Consider the following 14,506-nt stretch of genomic DNA (forward strand, 5'->3'; position numbering starts at 1 on the left):
GCCTCCCAGGCCAGCTTATCCCTGAGGGCCCTTCATGCTCTGACACTGGAACATTTTCTAGCCTTGTGACCCTGAGAACCAGCCCTGGGATAGGACTGAAACAGAGAAGCGAAGAGAAAAACAAAACAGAAGCACAGAGGCTTTGGAAGATCTGAGTTATACGCACACTGAGGCTCTGTCTAGGAGCTTGGCACTGTGGAAGCTGCTGGCTGGAAAGACTGGTGCCCCCTGGAGTCCTGAAGAGCCAGGGGTGAGCCCACCCCACCCCTGCTTTCTGGCTCTGTGACCTTGGGCATTATCTCTTAGCCTTGGTTTTCTCATCACTAAAAAGTGAATCACAGGGCTTCCCTGGTGGCTCAGTGGTAAAGAATCCGCCTGCCAGGGTAGGAGACACAGGTTTGATCCCTGATCTGGGAAGATCCCACATGCTGAGGAGTTACACACGCTACAACCACCAAGTCTGTGCTCTAGAGCCTGGGAGCCACAGCTGCTGAGCCCAAATGCCACAGCTAGAGAGCAGCCCCCACTCCCCACAGCTAGAGAGAAGCCCCCACTCCCCACAGCTAGAGAGCAGCCCCCAATCCCCACAGCTAGAGAGAAGCCCCCACTCCCCACAGCTAGAGAGAAGCCCCCACTCCCCACAGCTAGAGAGCAGCCCCCACCCCCATCTGGGTGCCCAGATGTAAATGCCCATCTGTAAAGTGAAAATGATTGAAAAGTCTTCCTAAGACTATGATGAGAACTGAATGATATATAAAAGATCAATGAATTTGTTCCTTTTCTCATGCTGCCTCCATCTGTCTCCACCCTCCTCTCTTGCATTGTTCTGGCATCTCTTTGCGGTCTGTACCTTTCGCCGTTATAGGAAGGGGGTGTAGACACCGAAGAGGATCAGGATGCTTAATGAAATGGAGATACAGAGGAGAGAGCAAGAAAAAGAGGTGCTCATTGATCCAGGGTCATCATGGAAGGGAGGAGACGCTAGACAGCTAGAGAGACGCTCACGCAGCAACAAAGATCCAGCACAGCCAAAAGCAAATAAATAAAATGTTTTGGTTCTTTAAGTGAATGATAGTAATTTGTGCTTCATAGAATCGTTTTGGGAATTAAATAGGATAGTATGTGTGAAGTCCATGTCTGGGTACACAGTAAGAGCCCAATCAGTATGCGCTCTGATGGCTGTAGCTGTGTCATAAGAGCCACTGGTGGGCCCAGGGATGTTTATCCTTACCATGCCCTGTGGGATGGGACTTGTGGCTGAAGTCTCTGCGGGGCTGTAAGTTGGAAAGAGAAAGCTCTTTATCTGTGTGGTGGTGGGGGGGTAGAGTCATGTCAAGAGGTGGGAGTTAATATAAGGAGTGACTTTGGGGCTGAAGAATGTTAATTAGTAGAAGGCGCATCCTTAGGGTAGTGAGCACCCTGTCAGTTGAGTGTGTAAGGCTTAGACACTCAGGGACGTGGTTGCAGGGGTGCAGGAATTGTGTGGGGCACTGGACACGGTGACAGCCATCCCTGAGATTCTGAGGTTCTGTGACTTGGGGCAGTGATCCCTGCCTGCTGATCTCTCTGGAATCCCCTGCTGTGTGACCGCTAGAGAGTCATATCCCCTCAGGACTATGATCTGTGGAATGAATCTCCTTTGCTAGAAGCAGCTCTGACCCCTTCCAGGGAGTCACGTGCGGTCACCAACTGCCAGCTCCATTCCAGGGAAGCATGAGGCCTCTGTCCTGTCTACTTGGGCTGAAAGACAATGACCCCCCTGGCATCTGTGACCTCATCGTAGCCTCCAAACCCTAATGTCAGTGCTTTTATTGCCTTCTTCTCAATTAAGGAAACTGGCTCCGAGAGGAGCAGTCACTTGCTAAGGTCACACAGCTAGCAAATAGCAGAGCCTGGATTTGGCCCAGGAGGTCTGGTTTCTAAGCAGAGCAGAGGAGAGGGACATCGCGTGAGCTGAGCAACTCCTCCTGTGTGGCTGGCTTGCCCCTACCTAATTTCCCCGCCGGGAAGCAGCCTGGCTCAACCTTCAAAGCTGTCACCTTTTATCGATGGGGTGATCCAGGCAGGAGAGGAGCCCTACCACGAGCAAAACAGGTATCAGGGGCACATGGGGCAGGCTGTGTTGTAGCTGTTCTGCACAGGTGGGCAGAGGTGTGTGTGGTGGGGAGCCAGGTGGTGATGGGAGGAGGGAAGGAGAAGGTTGGGGCCAGAGAGCCTGTGGCCCCTTGAATTGGCTGTTGGCAGTCACTGTGCTCTGTGTGGGCCTCCCCTGGTGTGAGCTCCACCTTGAGTCATCTCCAGACCTTGATTTCTTCATCTATAAAATGGGGGTGATAGTGAAAAAGCTCCTTTGTAAGAGCCCTTCCAGCTCTGAGAGTCCATGAATTCTGAGCCTTGCTGGCAAGATGCCTAGGAAAACTGTCCCGGGAGACCCACTCAGCATGTCACGGCCAGTGCTAATGAGGGCAAGGTAGGAGGGAGGGCAAGGTCAGATTCCTCAAGAACTAATTAGCTTCCTCGGTGGGGAGGGGTGACAAAGGGAGCAATTTTCCCAGCCGCCGACTGAGCTGCTAGCCCTGGCCACAGCCTGTGCCATCCATCTGTGCACAGGTCCATTTGTTCATGTGTCCGTTTCTTCATTCCGTACTCAAGAAACACAGAGTGAACACTGACTGTGTGCCAGCTGGGCACTGGCGATAGAAAGAGGAATGGTGGCCTGTGGTGAATTTACAGATTAATAGGGCCTGACCCCACCTGATCCCTGACCTCAGGCCCCAGACTGAACCCTGACTTCCACCGACTCTGTGCCCTGTAATTCCCAAAAGGGGCGTCTGGGACAAGCAGGCAGCTTGAGCATGTGCTGTGGCCCATATAGAGCTGGTTCTGACTCCAGCCTTGCCACCCTTTGCTGTGTGATCTTGGGTGAGTTACTTACAAGTCTCTGGACCTCATTTTCCATTTCTGTAAAACAGCGGTTTCTGCGGTTCTTGTGAGGGTAAGATGAGGTAATGTGCTGTTCTAGTATAGTCACTGCTGAAATTAGCTCAATTTATTACTTTTATAACATTAAAGTGTGAGAATTTTTAAATGATTGTTTAAATGAAAATGGGAAGAAAATTTTCAAGGACTTAAAAGAAACCATTAACGGTTGCTACCTGATTTGTGATGTGGAGCACTTGGAGGTAGAGGAAATTTTTTCTCACCATATACTTTTTAATGTTTTTAAGTTTTTTTAGTCCATGTAAATGCATCACCTATTTATAAAGGGAAAGCATTAGTATTAACAGATGACTATACTCTGAAAGTATAAAGGGCCCTAAGAGATGCAGAGAAGATGTCCTGCCAGTTCATTCATGCAGATAGTAATGCTTACTGAGTGCTCACTTTTTGCCAGGCACTATTCTAGGGGCCAGGGTTAAGGGATGAACAAGTCAAGAAAGGTCATTTCCCCCTTAGAGCTTACGTTCTAGGCAGGGAGATGGATAATAGACAAGGAAACTTACAAAGAAGATAATACTGAATTGTGTTGATTGCTATGAAGAAAACAAAGAGATGGGTTAGGAAAGGGTAAGGCTGATTATAGATGAAGACCTCCGCCTCCCCCCGCCCCCAAGAGGTGAGTCCTGAGTGATAAGAAGGAACACGGAATGCCCCCTGGGAAAAGATCATTCCAAGTAGAGGGAACTGCAAGTGAAAAGGCCCTGGGCAGGAACAAACCTGTCATTTTCAAGGACCAGAACGTCAACCTGGGCAGAGCCCAGCAAGAGAGAAGGGTGGCATAAGATGCGTCCAGGATGTAGTAGGGCCGCGACTGCTGGGGTGAGGCGTTCTTGCTGAGTCTGGGAAAGTGCCTTGTCAACAACCTTCAGGGGGAACCCAAGCAAGGGGTTGGTGAATACTGAAAGGGTAATCCAGGAAGGTTTTATGCGGGTGGTGGCATTTGAGTTGGGCCATGGTGGTTGGGTCAGGGATCTTTATGAGGAAAGGAGGTTCTAGGAAATGGTGAGTAAAGATCAAATTCCAGAGGAAAAGGTCACCTGTAGTTGGGGAGCACGGGTGACCATCTGTCTGTCTGTGTACCGCTGTGGCTCCGCAATCCCATGTGCTAACTGGCCCCCTGTCTCTCCCGCAGCGCTGGGCCGGAGTACTAGCCTCACCGAGAAGGATCTAAACGAGGCCAAGGCAAGGAGCCAGCAGATCGCAGCCCAGCTGACCACCCCTCCCAGCTCCAACTCCCGCGGAGTCCAGCTCTTCAACAGACGCCGGCAGAGGGTGAACGAGTTCACCTTGGAGAGCCACGGCCAGAGGGGGCCGAAGTCTAGCCAGGAGCCCCTCAGAGTGCCCCCCGCCAGCCCCACAGGCCATGCCCCGGGGCTCCGCCTGAGTCCCACCTCGCTCCCTGAGCCAGGTCCTCCAAGAAACCCCGCCTGCCAGAGCGCTGACACAGGGGTCCCCAGTCACAGCATGGAGGGCTGCTCGGAGGAAGCCGGCCTGCTCCGGCACCTGGAGAAGATGGCCAGCGAGGAGGAGGAGGTACCACTGGTGGTTTATCTAAAGGAGAATGCAGCCCTGCTGACGGCCAACGGGCTCCACCTGTCCCAGAACAGAGAAGCCCAGCAGAGTCCCCCAACCCCACCTCCAGAGGAGGTCCACAGCCCGGCTGCAGATGCCAACCAAAACCTTCCCTCAGCCGGCACCATGCTTGTCACGCCAGCTTCTAACGGCAACCACAACCTGCCAGCCACAGATGTCAATCAGAACCTATCGGCAGCCATCACCCCACAGAGCCTGCCTCTCTCCAGCGTCCAACAGAATTCTTCCGAGGTGCAGCTTCCTCCAAATGATGCGGTGCCGGATTTCAAACCCAGCACCCCGTGTGCTGGCGCGCAACCCCAGGAACCAGCCATGGAGGTGAGATCCAGCACGCTCCTAATTGATAAGGTATCAGCTCCACCTACCGCTACCAGCACCTTCTCTAGAGAAGTTACTCCCATCTCCAGCTCCAGGCCCCTGGGCCCAGATTTCATGTCCAGCTCCCTGCTCATTGATGTCCAGCTTGGAGCCCCAGTGGTGTCCACAGAGCAAGAGATGTCCGGGCGGACAACCACCACCACGCCCACCAAACTGTACAGCGAGGTCCACCTCACACTGGCCAAGCCTCCATCCGTGGTCAATAGGACGGCCAGGCCCTTTGGGATCCAGGCGCCAGGCAGCACCAGTCAGATGGAGCGAAGCCCCATGGTAGAGAGACGACATCGTGGGGAGAAGGCCCCTGTCCCCCAGCCCCCCAGTGTGGCAGACAGGAGCCCCCGGCCACAGAGACACGTAATGTCCCACAGCCCCATGCTGGAGAGGAGGCCCGTGGCACAGCGAAGCCCCGCCTTGGAGAGACGACCCCTGGGAAACTTCACCCCACCACCGACCTATGCTGAGACCTTGTCCACAGCCCCCCTGACTTCCGGGGTTAGGTCTCCCCCATCTTATTCTGCCCTGTACCCCAGCTCTGACCCCAAGCCTTCTCATCTAAAGGGCCAGGCAGTCCCTGCCAGCAAGACGGGCATTTTGGAGGAATCGATGGCCCGCAGGGGCAGCCGCAAATCCATGTTCACCTTCGTGGAGAAGCCCAAGGTGACCCCGAATCCAGATCTGCTGGACCTGGTACAGACGGCTGATGAGAAACGCAGGCAGAGGGACCAGGGGGAGGCGGGCCTGGAGGAGGAGCCCTTCGCCCTTGGGGCCGAGGCCTCCAACTTCCAGCAGGAGCCCGCACCCCGGGACAGGGCCAGCCCCGCCGACGCTGAGGAGACCGTCCCCGAGTGGGCCTCCTGCCTCAAGTCACCGCGCATCCAGGCCAAGCCGAAGCCCAAACCCAACCAGAACCTCTCGGAGGCCTCGGGGAAGGGGGCTGAGCTCTACGCCCGCCGCCAGTCCCGGATGGAGAAGTACGTCATCGAGTCCTCGGGCCACACTGAGCTAGCCCGCTGCCCGTCACCCACCATGTCCCTGCCTTCTTCCTGGAAGTACTCCACCAATGCGCCTGGCGGCACCTTCCGAGTGGCCTCCCGGAGCCCGGCTCGGACCCCGCCTGCCTCGCTCTTCCATGGATACCTGCCTGAGAATGGGGTCCTGCGTCCAGAGCCCACCAAGCAGCCGCCCTACCAACTGCGGCCCTCCCTTTTCGTCCTCTCACCCATCAAAGAACCTGCCAAGGCCTCGCCTAGAGCCGCCTCGCCCGCCAAGCCCAGCTCCCTGGACCTGGTGCCCAGCCTGCCCAAGGCGGCTCTCCCACCGTCACCTGCCCTGCCTCGGCCCTCCCGCTCCTACACCACCACTGGCCAGGACGGCCTCCAGCCCACCACAGTGAGCCCCACCTACAGCAGTGATATCTCGCCTGTGTCACCCTCCAGGGCATGGTCTCCCCGAGCCAAGCAAGCCCCCAGGCCCTCCTTCTCCACCCGGAATGTGGGGATCGAGGCTCAGGTGTGGAAGCCATCCTTCTGCTTCAAGTAATGGACCCCACAGGGATCCCACTGCCTGTCCGAGCCCCTGTCCGGGGACCGGACGGAGAGCAGGAAGTGGCACAGGGCTGAGTCAGGAGTACGGGGACTCAGGGCTGACGCTGCCACCAGCTAGGTTTGTGCCGTTTGGGCAAGTCACCTCCCCTCTCCGAGCTATCACTGCCCCTTCCCTCCCACAAGGTGGCTGGACTCCACATCTGAGAGATCTGAAGTCTGCTACCAGTGGGGAGAAGGGTCACAGAGAGAGGACCACTTGGCCGGCCCTAGTGAGACTGAGGGCTTCTTCACCTGGCCTTTGTGAGCTGTAGGGCTGCCAGCGTCTTGCTGAGGAAAGGCCTAGAGGGGCCCTAACAGGGGCTTCTGCAGGACACAGAGCTTGCCCTTGTGGTGGGACTGTCCAGCCCAGGGCCTGCCGCCCCAGGGGGCTGTCCTCACCGTGGGCCTGGCTCCGGCCTCTTTCTGCCTGTTGCTGGATTCTCACCTACACGGGTCTGTCTCTTCCACCTCTGCCTTCCGGACACTGTTTGCTCTCCGCTGCTTCAGAGACCTCTGCCTCGGCCTCCACACTATCTCCTCTCCCAGATTCTGCTGGATGAGGACTCAGCCCACCACTGCTGGCTGACGCTTTTCTTCCTGCCCCTCTGCTCAGCTGCCTTCACGCCCTTTTCAAACATCTGGCTCTGCTTTCTAGACAGCTTATGCAGTTCATCCCAGACCTCAGTCCTGGTTCCACCTGGCTTGCCCTCACTGTTCTGGGGTGTGGGAGGTCCCCGGGGATCCCCGAGAGAGAGCCCAGGAGAAGACTTTGCAGAGGTGGGTGTGCAGCTGGGAGACAGGTTCCTAGAAATAGATCCATTGGCTGTTTTGGTTTCACCCTCAGCCCAGATCTGCATGGCTGAAAGAAACCATCTACTTGCCACAGAAAGGGGCCCCAAGGAGAGAGGCATCTCAGCCCCCCATTTGCTGTGTGACTTTGGTTAAATCACTTTCCCTTCCTGGGCCTCAGCTTTCTCATAAACATGATGACAGTCTGTGAGGAATGAGAGGACAGGACAGGCTGGTACTTTGGGAGAAAGGTCCTGTAAGTGACAAGAGAGTCCCCTGGGAAGAGAGGGGAAGGAAATTAGCACAAAGGTGTCCTAGGACAGATGGGAAGTAGATGTCTGTAAGGGCGTCCGAGAAGGGTGTGACTGGAGAGGCCAGGAAATCAGAAGTTTAGGCTCAGGTTCAGGATTGCCTGGAGACAGACCGTGGGAGCACAGCAAGGACTGGGGCAGGAGCACGGCAGCCCGGGGAGGGGACAGAGGAGACCTTGAAGTCTGGAGGAAAAGGCTGGGACTTAGGAGGTCTGGATTCTAAAATATGGCCTCCATGTGTATCTTTGGGTCTCGGTTTCCCCCTTCATACTGTGCAGGTTTTGAGTCAGGTAGCCTGAGATCCTTCCCATCTCTGACACCTTTGATGTGCTGCAGCCCCCCAAAACCACATTCTGTGGGGGCGAGAGAATATAGACGCAAGAGGCAGAATTCAGATGGAAGCCTCCCAAGACCGGGGGCTGAGCACCACCCACCCTCTCTTTCCTAGCCCTATTTCTGGGCTCCCCAGCGGATCAAGGGGTGGTGGAGGCAGTGCCTGTGCTGGGCTGAGCCTGCAGTTTTCGTGAGCTCTCGGCTCGTCTCCATGGGAACCAGGGGTGCCTTCCCAGTGAGTTCATTCTGCCCGGAACGTGGGGGCATGCGTGGGGGAGTCAGGAGTGAGCTCAGCTCCTTCATGCCAAGCCCCTCCCAGGACAGAGTGAAGGCCATGCTCCGGACCCCTGCTCCCTTCGACCCCCAAGGGCCAGCAAAGGAAGAGCCCACCCTCCATCCTGCAGTTCCTTCGGCCAGGCTGTCTGAGCTCTGCCCTCAACTTTGTTTCCTCTCCTGTTCTCAATACACTCTGCCTCAAATCTGTCTCGCTTCTTCTTTTCTTCCACGCTCACTGGCTGGTGTCTGGGCCCCTACCCTCCTCCCCGATTCTGGCCCGGGAAGTGGGGTGGGACTGTCCAGGTACTGTGTGTGAGCCTGTGGTGAGAGTCCGCGTGCTGCCTGCGTCTGCTGAGTGTCTGGATCTGCTGTGGGTACAGATGTGTGCTGGCGTGGAAGTAAGGGCTGCCTTCTCTCTTCCCCGGGTCAGCACTCAGGGAACCAGAATCCCTTGGAAGACACGTTCTGTTTTCTCCTTCCTTTGGAGTTTGGCCAAAAAGTCTGTAGATGGGAAAAACCCACGCCCCTTATGGTCCAGATTTATTTGAATTCTTTATAAGTGCCTTTAGCAACAGCATATACACTTTTTTCCCCCTTAGTTTCCCTCAGCATCCCACTCTCCCATTATCTAAATCTGGGAGCTTCCCAGTCATCACTGCATACAGTAAGTTTCTTCCCCTCATGGAGCCGAACAAACTGCCATCGGGAGTCAGAAAAAATGGGTTCCAGCCTCAGATCTGCACCTGACTCCTTGTGTGACCCCCAGGCTCCAGGCTCCCCTTCCACACAAGGAGAGGATTACAGAAGCTGTGGGCTAGCTGGCTGTCTTTGGTCTCTGATAGTCCTCTTTGCTCCACTCATGCCCACTTCACACACATGCCCTGCTTTGGGGCTGGTGCTGGGTTAAGTGGGTGCTCCTTTCTGAATTTTCACCCATGTGCATTTCCAGGAAGCTCTGAGGTATATGATGAATTGAGATCTTTTTCAGAAAGTGAATAATTCTGATTCCCTGCAGCATGTTTGTATTATGTACTCCCCCCATCCAGGGTGCACATGGGGGACACACACACACACATACACACACACACACACACACACAGTACCCAGACAGGGCAGTTCTGATGAGGTCAGGCCTTGGCCCAATGCCAAAAGATGAGAAGTTGCTCGCCACTGCCCCCAACATTCCAACCTACACATTCTGAGAATTAAGTTCTGTTACTCCTTCCACTTACTGGCCCTAGCCTTTCCCTTGAAGCCACCAAAGGCAAAGGCAGTCCTTAGAGATGTCAGACAGTTATCATAGCTCCTTCTGCCTCAGCCTGCTCTTCTCCTGGCTGAAAGCCCTGGTTCCTCTGCCTTAGTGCTTGTTGATAGGCTTGGATCATGAACTCTTGGCCCCACTTCCCACAGCCCAGCTGATTGAAAGATTCCTGAGATGGCTCACAGACAGCAGCTCGCTCCGTTTCTGGCTCATATATACACAACTGTGACCCTGGAGTAAAAGGGGTGGAGCCCATGCTGAGCTTTAACTTTCCTACTTGATGATTGGAGCCTTGGATGTCCCCAGGAGGTCCCTAACATTACCAATCCCATGAAAACTCTTTAGACTGTGATACATTCCTCTTTAGGTTAAAAGTCTCCATTTCTGAGTCTGGGCCCATCTAGTAGCTGCTGCATTGTTTGGAGAAGACAAATAATTTATCACTTCTTTTTGATTGAGAGAAATGAGATTCTGACTAGATGAGAGGTTGACTGGTTAGGCTGTGAAAGTTTACTGATTGGATGAGAGAATGGAGCTTATGAGTGGTTCTAGATTTTGATTGGGCAGGAGACACTGAACAGACCAGCTAGTTCTGGACTCAGAGATGACTGCTGGTTAATTTGGATTGGATTGCAGACTGATTGGACTGACTTTTGCTGGAATCTGATTAGCTAAACAGATGGATGGTTTAGTACAGTAATCCTCAACCTTTTTGATACCAAGGACTGGTTTTATGGTTGACAATTTTTCCACCAGCTGGGAAGGGGTGGGAGTGGGATATGGCTTTGTGATGATTCAAGGGCAGTAGGGTTCATGCTCTTATGAGAATCTAATGCTTCTGCTGATCTGACAGGAGGCAGATCTCAGGGGGTAATGCAAGCAGTGGGGGGCAGGGGGTGACTGTAAATACAGATGAGGCTGGCTCGCTGGCCACTCATCTGCTGTGTGGCCTACTTCCTAACAGGCCACAGACCAGTACCAGTCCATGACTCGGAGGTAAGGGACCCCTAATTTAGCAGATACATGCTGGACATGGGTCCCCAAGATCTGTACTCTCAAACCAGTTCAAACTACTTAAGCCTGCCTGCAGCCTTTGAGCAGCAGTCCGTCACACACACATTTCCTGGTGGGGCAGAACATACCAGATAGCTATCTACACCTCTGAACTTCATTTTCATCGCTGTAAAATGGCTTGTGATAACACTGGCTACCTCACCAGGCTGTTGTGAGGATCTGATGAGAGAGGAAGGATGAGAACAAACTTTGTAGACTGGAAAGTCCCTAAGGAGGGAGGAAGCAAGGATGATTGTGCACAGCAGACCAGCGCGTTATAACTTCAAAGAGGGCCACCAACTTGGCCTCACCAAATCCACTCTCCCCTACCCCATGCTGGCAAGAGGTCCAGGGAACGGAGCAAAGACCCAACTTCCTTTTATGTTTTATTTGTCAGCAGGAACGCACATGATCAAGGATCCAAGGAGCTACTAGGAGGTGACCATGCCAACACAACAGGGGGATTGGGAGTGAGAAGGCCTTTCCCCAAGTCCAGTCTTAGTAATAATGATCAATACTTTTGGTTTTCACTTTTTTAATAGATAGTATATCCATATGGTTCAAAACCTTAAACTTATATAAAAAGTAATACATTAAAAGTCTTATTCCCACCCCTGTGGCTGTGTACCCTGCCCAGTTCACCCTACTTCCCAACAGAGTCCCACTCTGGTTAGTTTCATGTATATCCTTTCAGTGTGTCTTTATGGTAACTAACATCTGTTGCACACTTAACCTGTTCAAGCAAATCTTCTCATACTGTGATATTCTTTTACATAAGTTATCTCATTTACTGCTCACAACAACCCTCTAGGGTACAGGCTGACATTATACTCCCATTTCACAGAGGAGGAAACTGAAGTCCAGAGGCTTCCAGTTGCTTCTGTTGCTGGAGCAATTTGACGAAGTTCATTCATTAAACAAAGGGGTCTCTCTCCAAAGCGAGCGATCTTAAACCACCCGGCTCTCTGTGACGCACAGGGGCAAGCAGCATGGGCTCTGTCAAGCATCTGAAAGATGAAAGTTGAGGCACCTGCATTTTACTGCAGGCACTACTAACTTCAGTCCAAAACCCCGGTATAGAGGAGGCCAGCACTAACACCTGCCCCCAACCTCTCTGCTCTCTCCCCAGGACCGCCGGGAGAGCCTGCCCACCTCCCCACCCTGGACGCCCGGTGCATCCCGGCCCCCCAGCAGTCTGGACGGCTGGGTGAGCCCGGGGCCCTGGGAGCCGGGCCGTGGGGGCAGCATGAGCAGTCCCCCGCCGCTGCCGCCGCCGCCGCCCATGTCCCCCTCGTGGAGCGAGCGCTCCGTATCCCCGCTGCGATCTGAGACGGAGGTGCGGCCCCCCAGCCGCCAGCTGCAAGCGCTTCTGGCTCGAAACATCATCAACGCGGCCCGGCGCAAGAGCGCCTCCCCGCGGCCAGCGGGCGCCGAGAGCCTCCGGCCCTTCTCCCCACCAAGGGCGCCGCCGCCGCCGCCGCCCCCACGCATGCGCTCGCCGCAGCCTGCCCGTGCGGGTCCAGCCGCGGCCCCTGGGGCCACGTTCGCTCCCATCCCCCGGAGCCCGTTGCCTGCACCACCTAGGCCCTTCCCCTACCGCCGCTCGCCCACAGACTCCGATGTGTCCCTCGACTCCGAGGACTCCGGGGCTAAATCACCCGGCATCCTCGGCTACAACATCTGTCCCCGCGGGTGGAACGGCAGCCTGAGGCTCAAGCGTGGCAGCCTCCCCACCGAGGCCTCCTGCACCACCTAAGCCTTCCCCGCCCGCACCCCATCCCTGCCCTGGGAGGGCCGAGCGGGCAAAAGTGTCATCGGGCTTGGGAGATCCCAGCACCATGTCCCCAAGAGGTCTGGCTACTTTGACAGCCCCAGAGATCAGGGGTCAGCGGGCGAGAGCTCTGAGCTTGGGGATGGGGTGATGATCCAAGTTTGGGTTCTAGCCCTTGCTCTGTCATTCGGTCATTGTGGAAAGACCTTTCCAATGCTCCTCAGCTTTCCCATCTGTTTAACAGAGCTTTGGCCAAGGCAATCTCAAATCTCTAAATTCCCCCTTCTATTAGTACACACAAGGCAGGGCATTGTATGTATGGCCCCTAAACTTGCTGCACTGCAGGATTCCATACTCCGCTCCCATCTTTCTGGCTCTGATCTCTAGAGCCTAGCAAATGAGGGGGTGTGTTCCAAGGATCCTATGCCTGAGTTGCCTGTCCAAGTCCTGGCTTGACCATCCGCCTCCCTGGCATCAAGTCCCAGGGAGCAGCTGTTTTCCATCTCTTCCCAGACAGGCTCTATTTTTACCATGATGACCTTTAGAGAGGGTCTCCCAGGCCAGCTCAAGGTGTCCGGCTGGCCTCTCTGGAGAGAAGCAGGAAGATTCCTCCTCTCAGATCCCTCTCATGTTTTCTCCATCCCAGTTCAGACTGCCTGGGACATCTGTAGCCAGAGAAGAGAGTTGTAAGGCAATATTTCCCCCAGGCCCAGGACTTGGGCCTCCAGGAATGCTATAGGTGTCTGCAACTCATCTGTCCCTTCTGGACCCTTTCATGGCAGACTCTGGGCTCAGAGCTGAGCTAGAGAGAAAACAGTTTGACCTGGAGCTATCTGTTATCCTCTGGCTTTACTTGATAGCCCTGAGTTTGAGGTTGCCCACTTGGAAAGAGGGAGGCAAAGAGTTGCTATGGGCAGTATGCAAGCCATGGCAAAGATGCATAAAGGAAATTCTAGTAGGAAATGAATTGGCCCAGACGGCCTCTGAGGGCTCTTCCAGTCCTGAAATGCTTTCCATAGTATTAGGAAGGAAGGGAGAGTGAGTAGTACTGGAGGACTGGCTGGGCAGATGAGTTTGGGTAGGTGATTTAGGGGTTAGACCAGAGTCTGCCTGTGCTTCTGGTTCCTTAGGAATTACCCCCACTCTTCAGTGTCAGGCTCAGCATCTGTATTGTACCCAGATGAGTAGGCACTGTTCTGCCTCATCTCTTTCCTATCACACTCTGGGCTAGCCAGTGTCTGGTGCCCAGTAACACTGGGGAGCCTGGCTGCAGGCCTTAGCCTGTCCTTTAAGCTGTAGTGACTCTGGTTGGGAAGCCCAGAAGGGACACAGGGAGGAATGTGCCTCAGTCCTATAGTTTCCAGAGCTGGCTGGTGGTGCCCTCTAGAGGTTTAAAATATCAGTTTCAGGATCCTAAGGGTGGGGGTGGGGGTTGGAACTGGCTGAGGATCAGAAGTATGTATGTAAGTGAAAGGATACCAGGATGTTGCTAAAGGTGAGGGACAGAGGGTGATTTTGGGGGTTAGGGGTAGACTTACCCCACCCCTCAGGTTGATATTAGACCTGGAACCCCTTAGTGAGGCTAGGGCAATCTGGGGTCAGGATGGGAGAGAGAATCAGGGTGAGGTGCTTTGGAATAAAGGACTGATCCCAGAGGATTCCTCAGGCCTAAAGATTGGGAACACAGGCTCTGGTGGTAGGAAGTTGAGAGGGTGCTCCAGCTTGTCAGTGATGAGTGATCACATTACTGAAGTCCCCTCCTGCTTCAGGGACCCTCGTAGCATGGGAGGCTGGAGCTAAGGGCCTTTTTCAGAGAAAAGACACCATCAGGTTACCTATGGTTAATGCAATGACACAGAAAAAGCCACTTCTACCTGCATTTCCCACAAAGAGTCAGCAGGAGGCAACCTCGGGAAGCTGCGGTTCTGTCTGGCTGTTCTCTCCCTGTCACCGCCTGCTCCCCTAGTCCTCTTCTCTGATCCACTAGAAATTGCCTGGTCCTGCCTTTTACCTCCTGTAGAATTCAGCTCTGGCCCTCAATAAATGCTTCTTGCATTCTTCTGTCCCTTGTGTCATTTTCAGCTATGTCTAAAGCTCTTCTCTTTCCCCAACCACAGCCCATGGGCTGTGGGGTGGATGAGAATGTTTGATACCCAAG

General features: G+C 54.3%; 1 protein-coding gene across 5 annotated transcripts in view; it reads left to right on the forward strand.

Moving 5' to 3' along the window:
- The window catches only part of SYNPO (synaptopodin), a 59,755-nt gene extending 45,346 nt beyond the window's left edge, over nt 1–14,409 (forward strand). For 3 of the 5 annotated variants that reach the window (XM_069592444.1, XM_069592446.1, XM_069592447.1), the window contains 2 exons: nt 4,133–6,480; nt 11,707–14,409. In XM_069592444.1, coding sequence (XP_069448545.1) covers nt 4,133–6,480; nt 11,707–12,333 — 2,975 coding nt within the window. In that variant the 3' untranslated portion in view covers nt 12,334–14,409. Of the gene's footprint in view, nt 1–1,925; nt 2,095–4,132; nt 6,481–10,977; nt 11,189–11,706 lie in introns of those variants that run through there. The other 2 variants (XM_069592448.1, XM_069592445.1) reach the window with 2 other exon arrangements.
- Nucleotides 14,410–14,506: the final 97 nt, after the last annotated feature.

Source organism: Ovis canadensis, chromosome 5, assembly GCF_042477335.2.
Source record: "Ovis canadensis isolate MfBH-ARS-UI-01 breed Bighorn chromosome 5, ARS-UI_OviCan_v2, whole genome shotgun sequence".
Classification (NCBI taxonomy): Eukaryota; Metazoa; Chordata; class Mammalia; order Artiodactyla; family Bovidae; genus Ovis; species Ovis canadensis.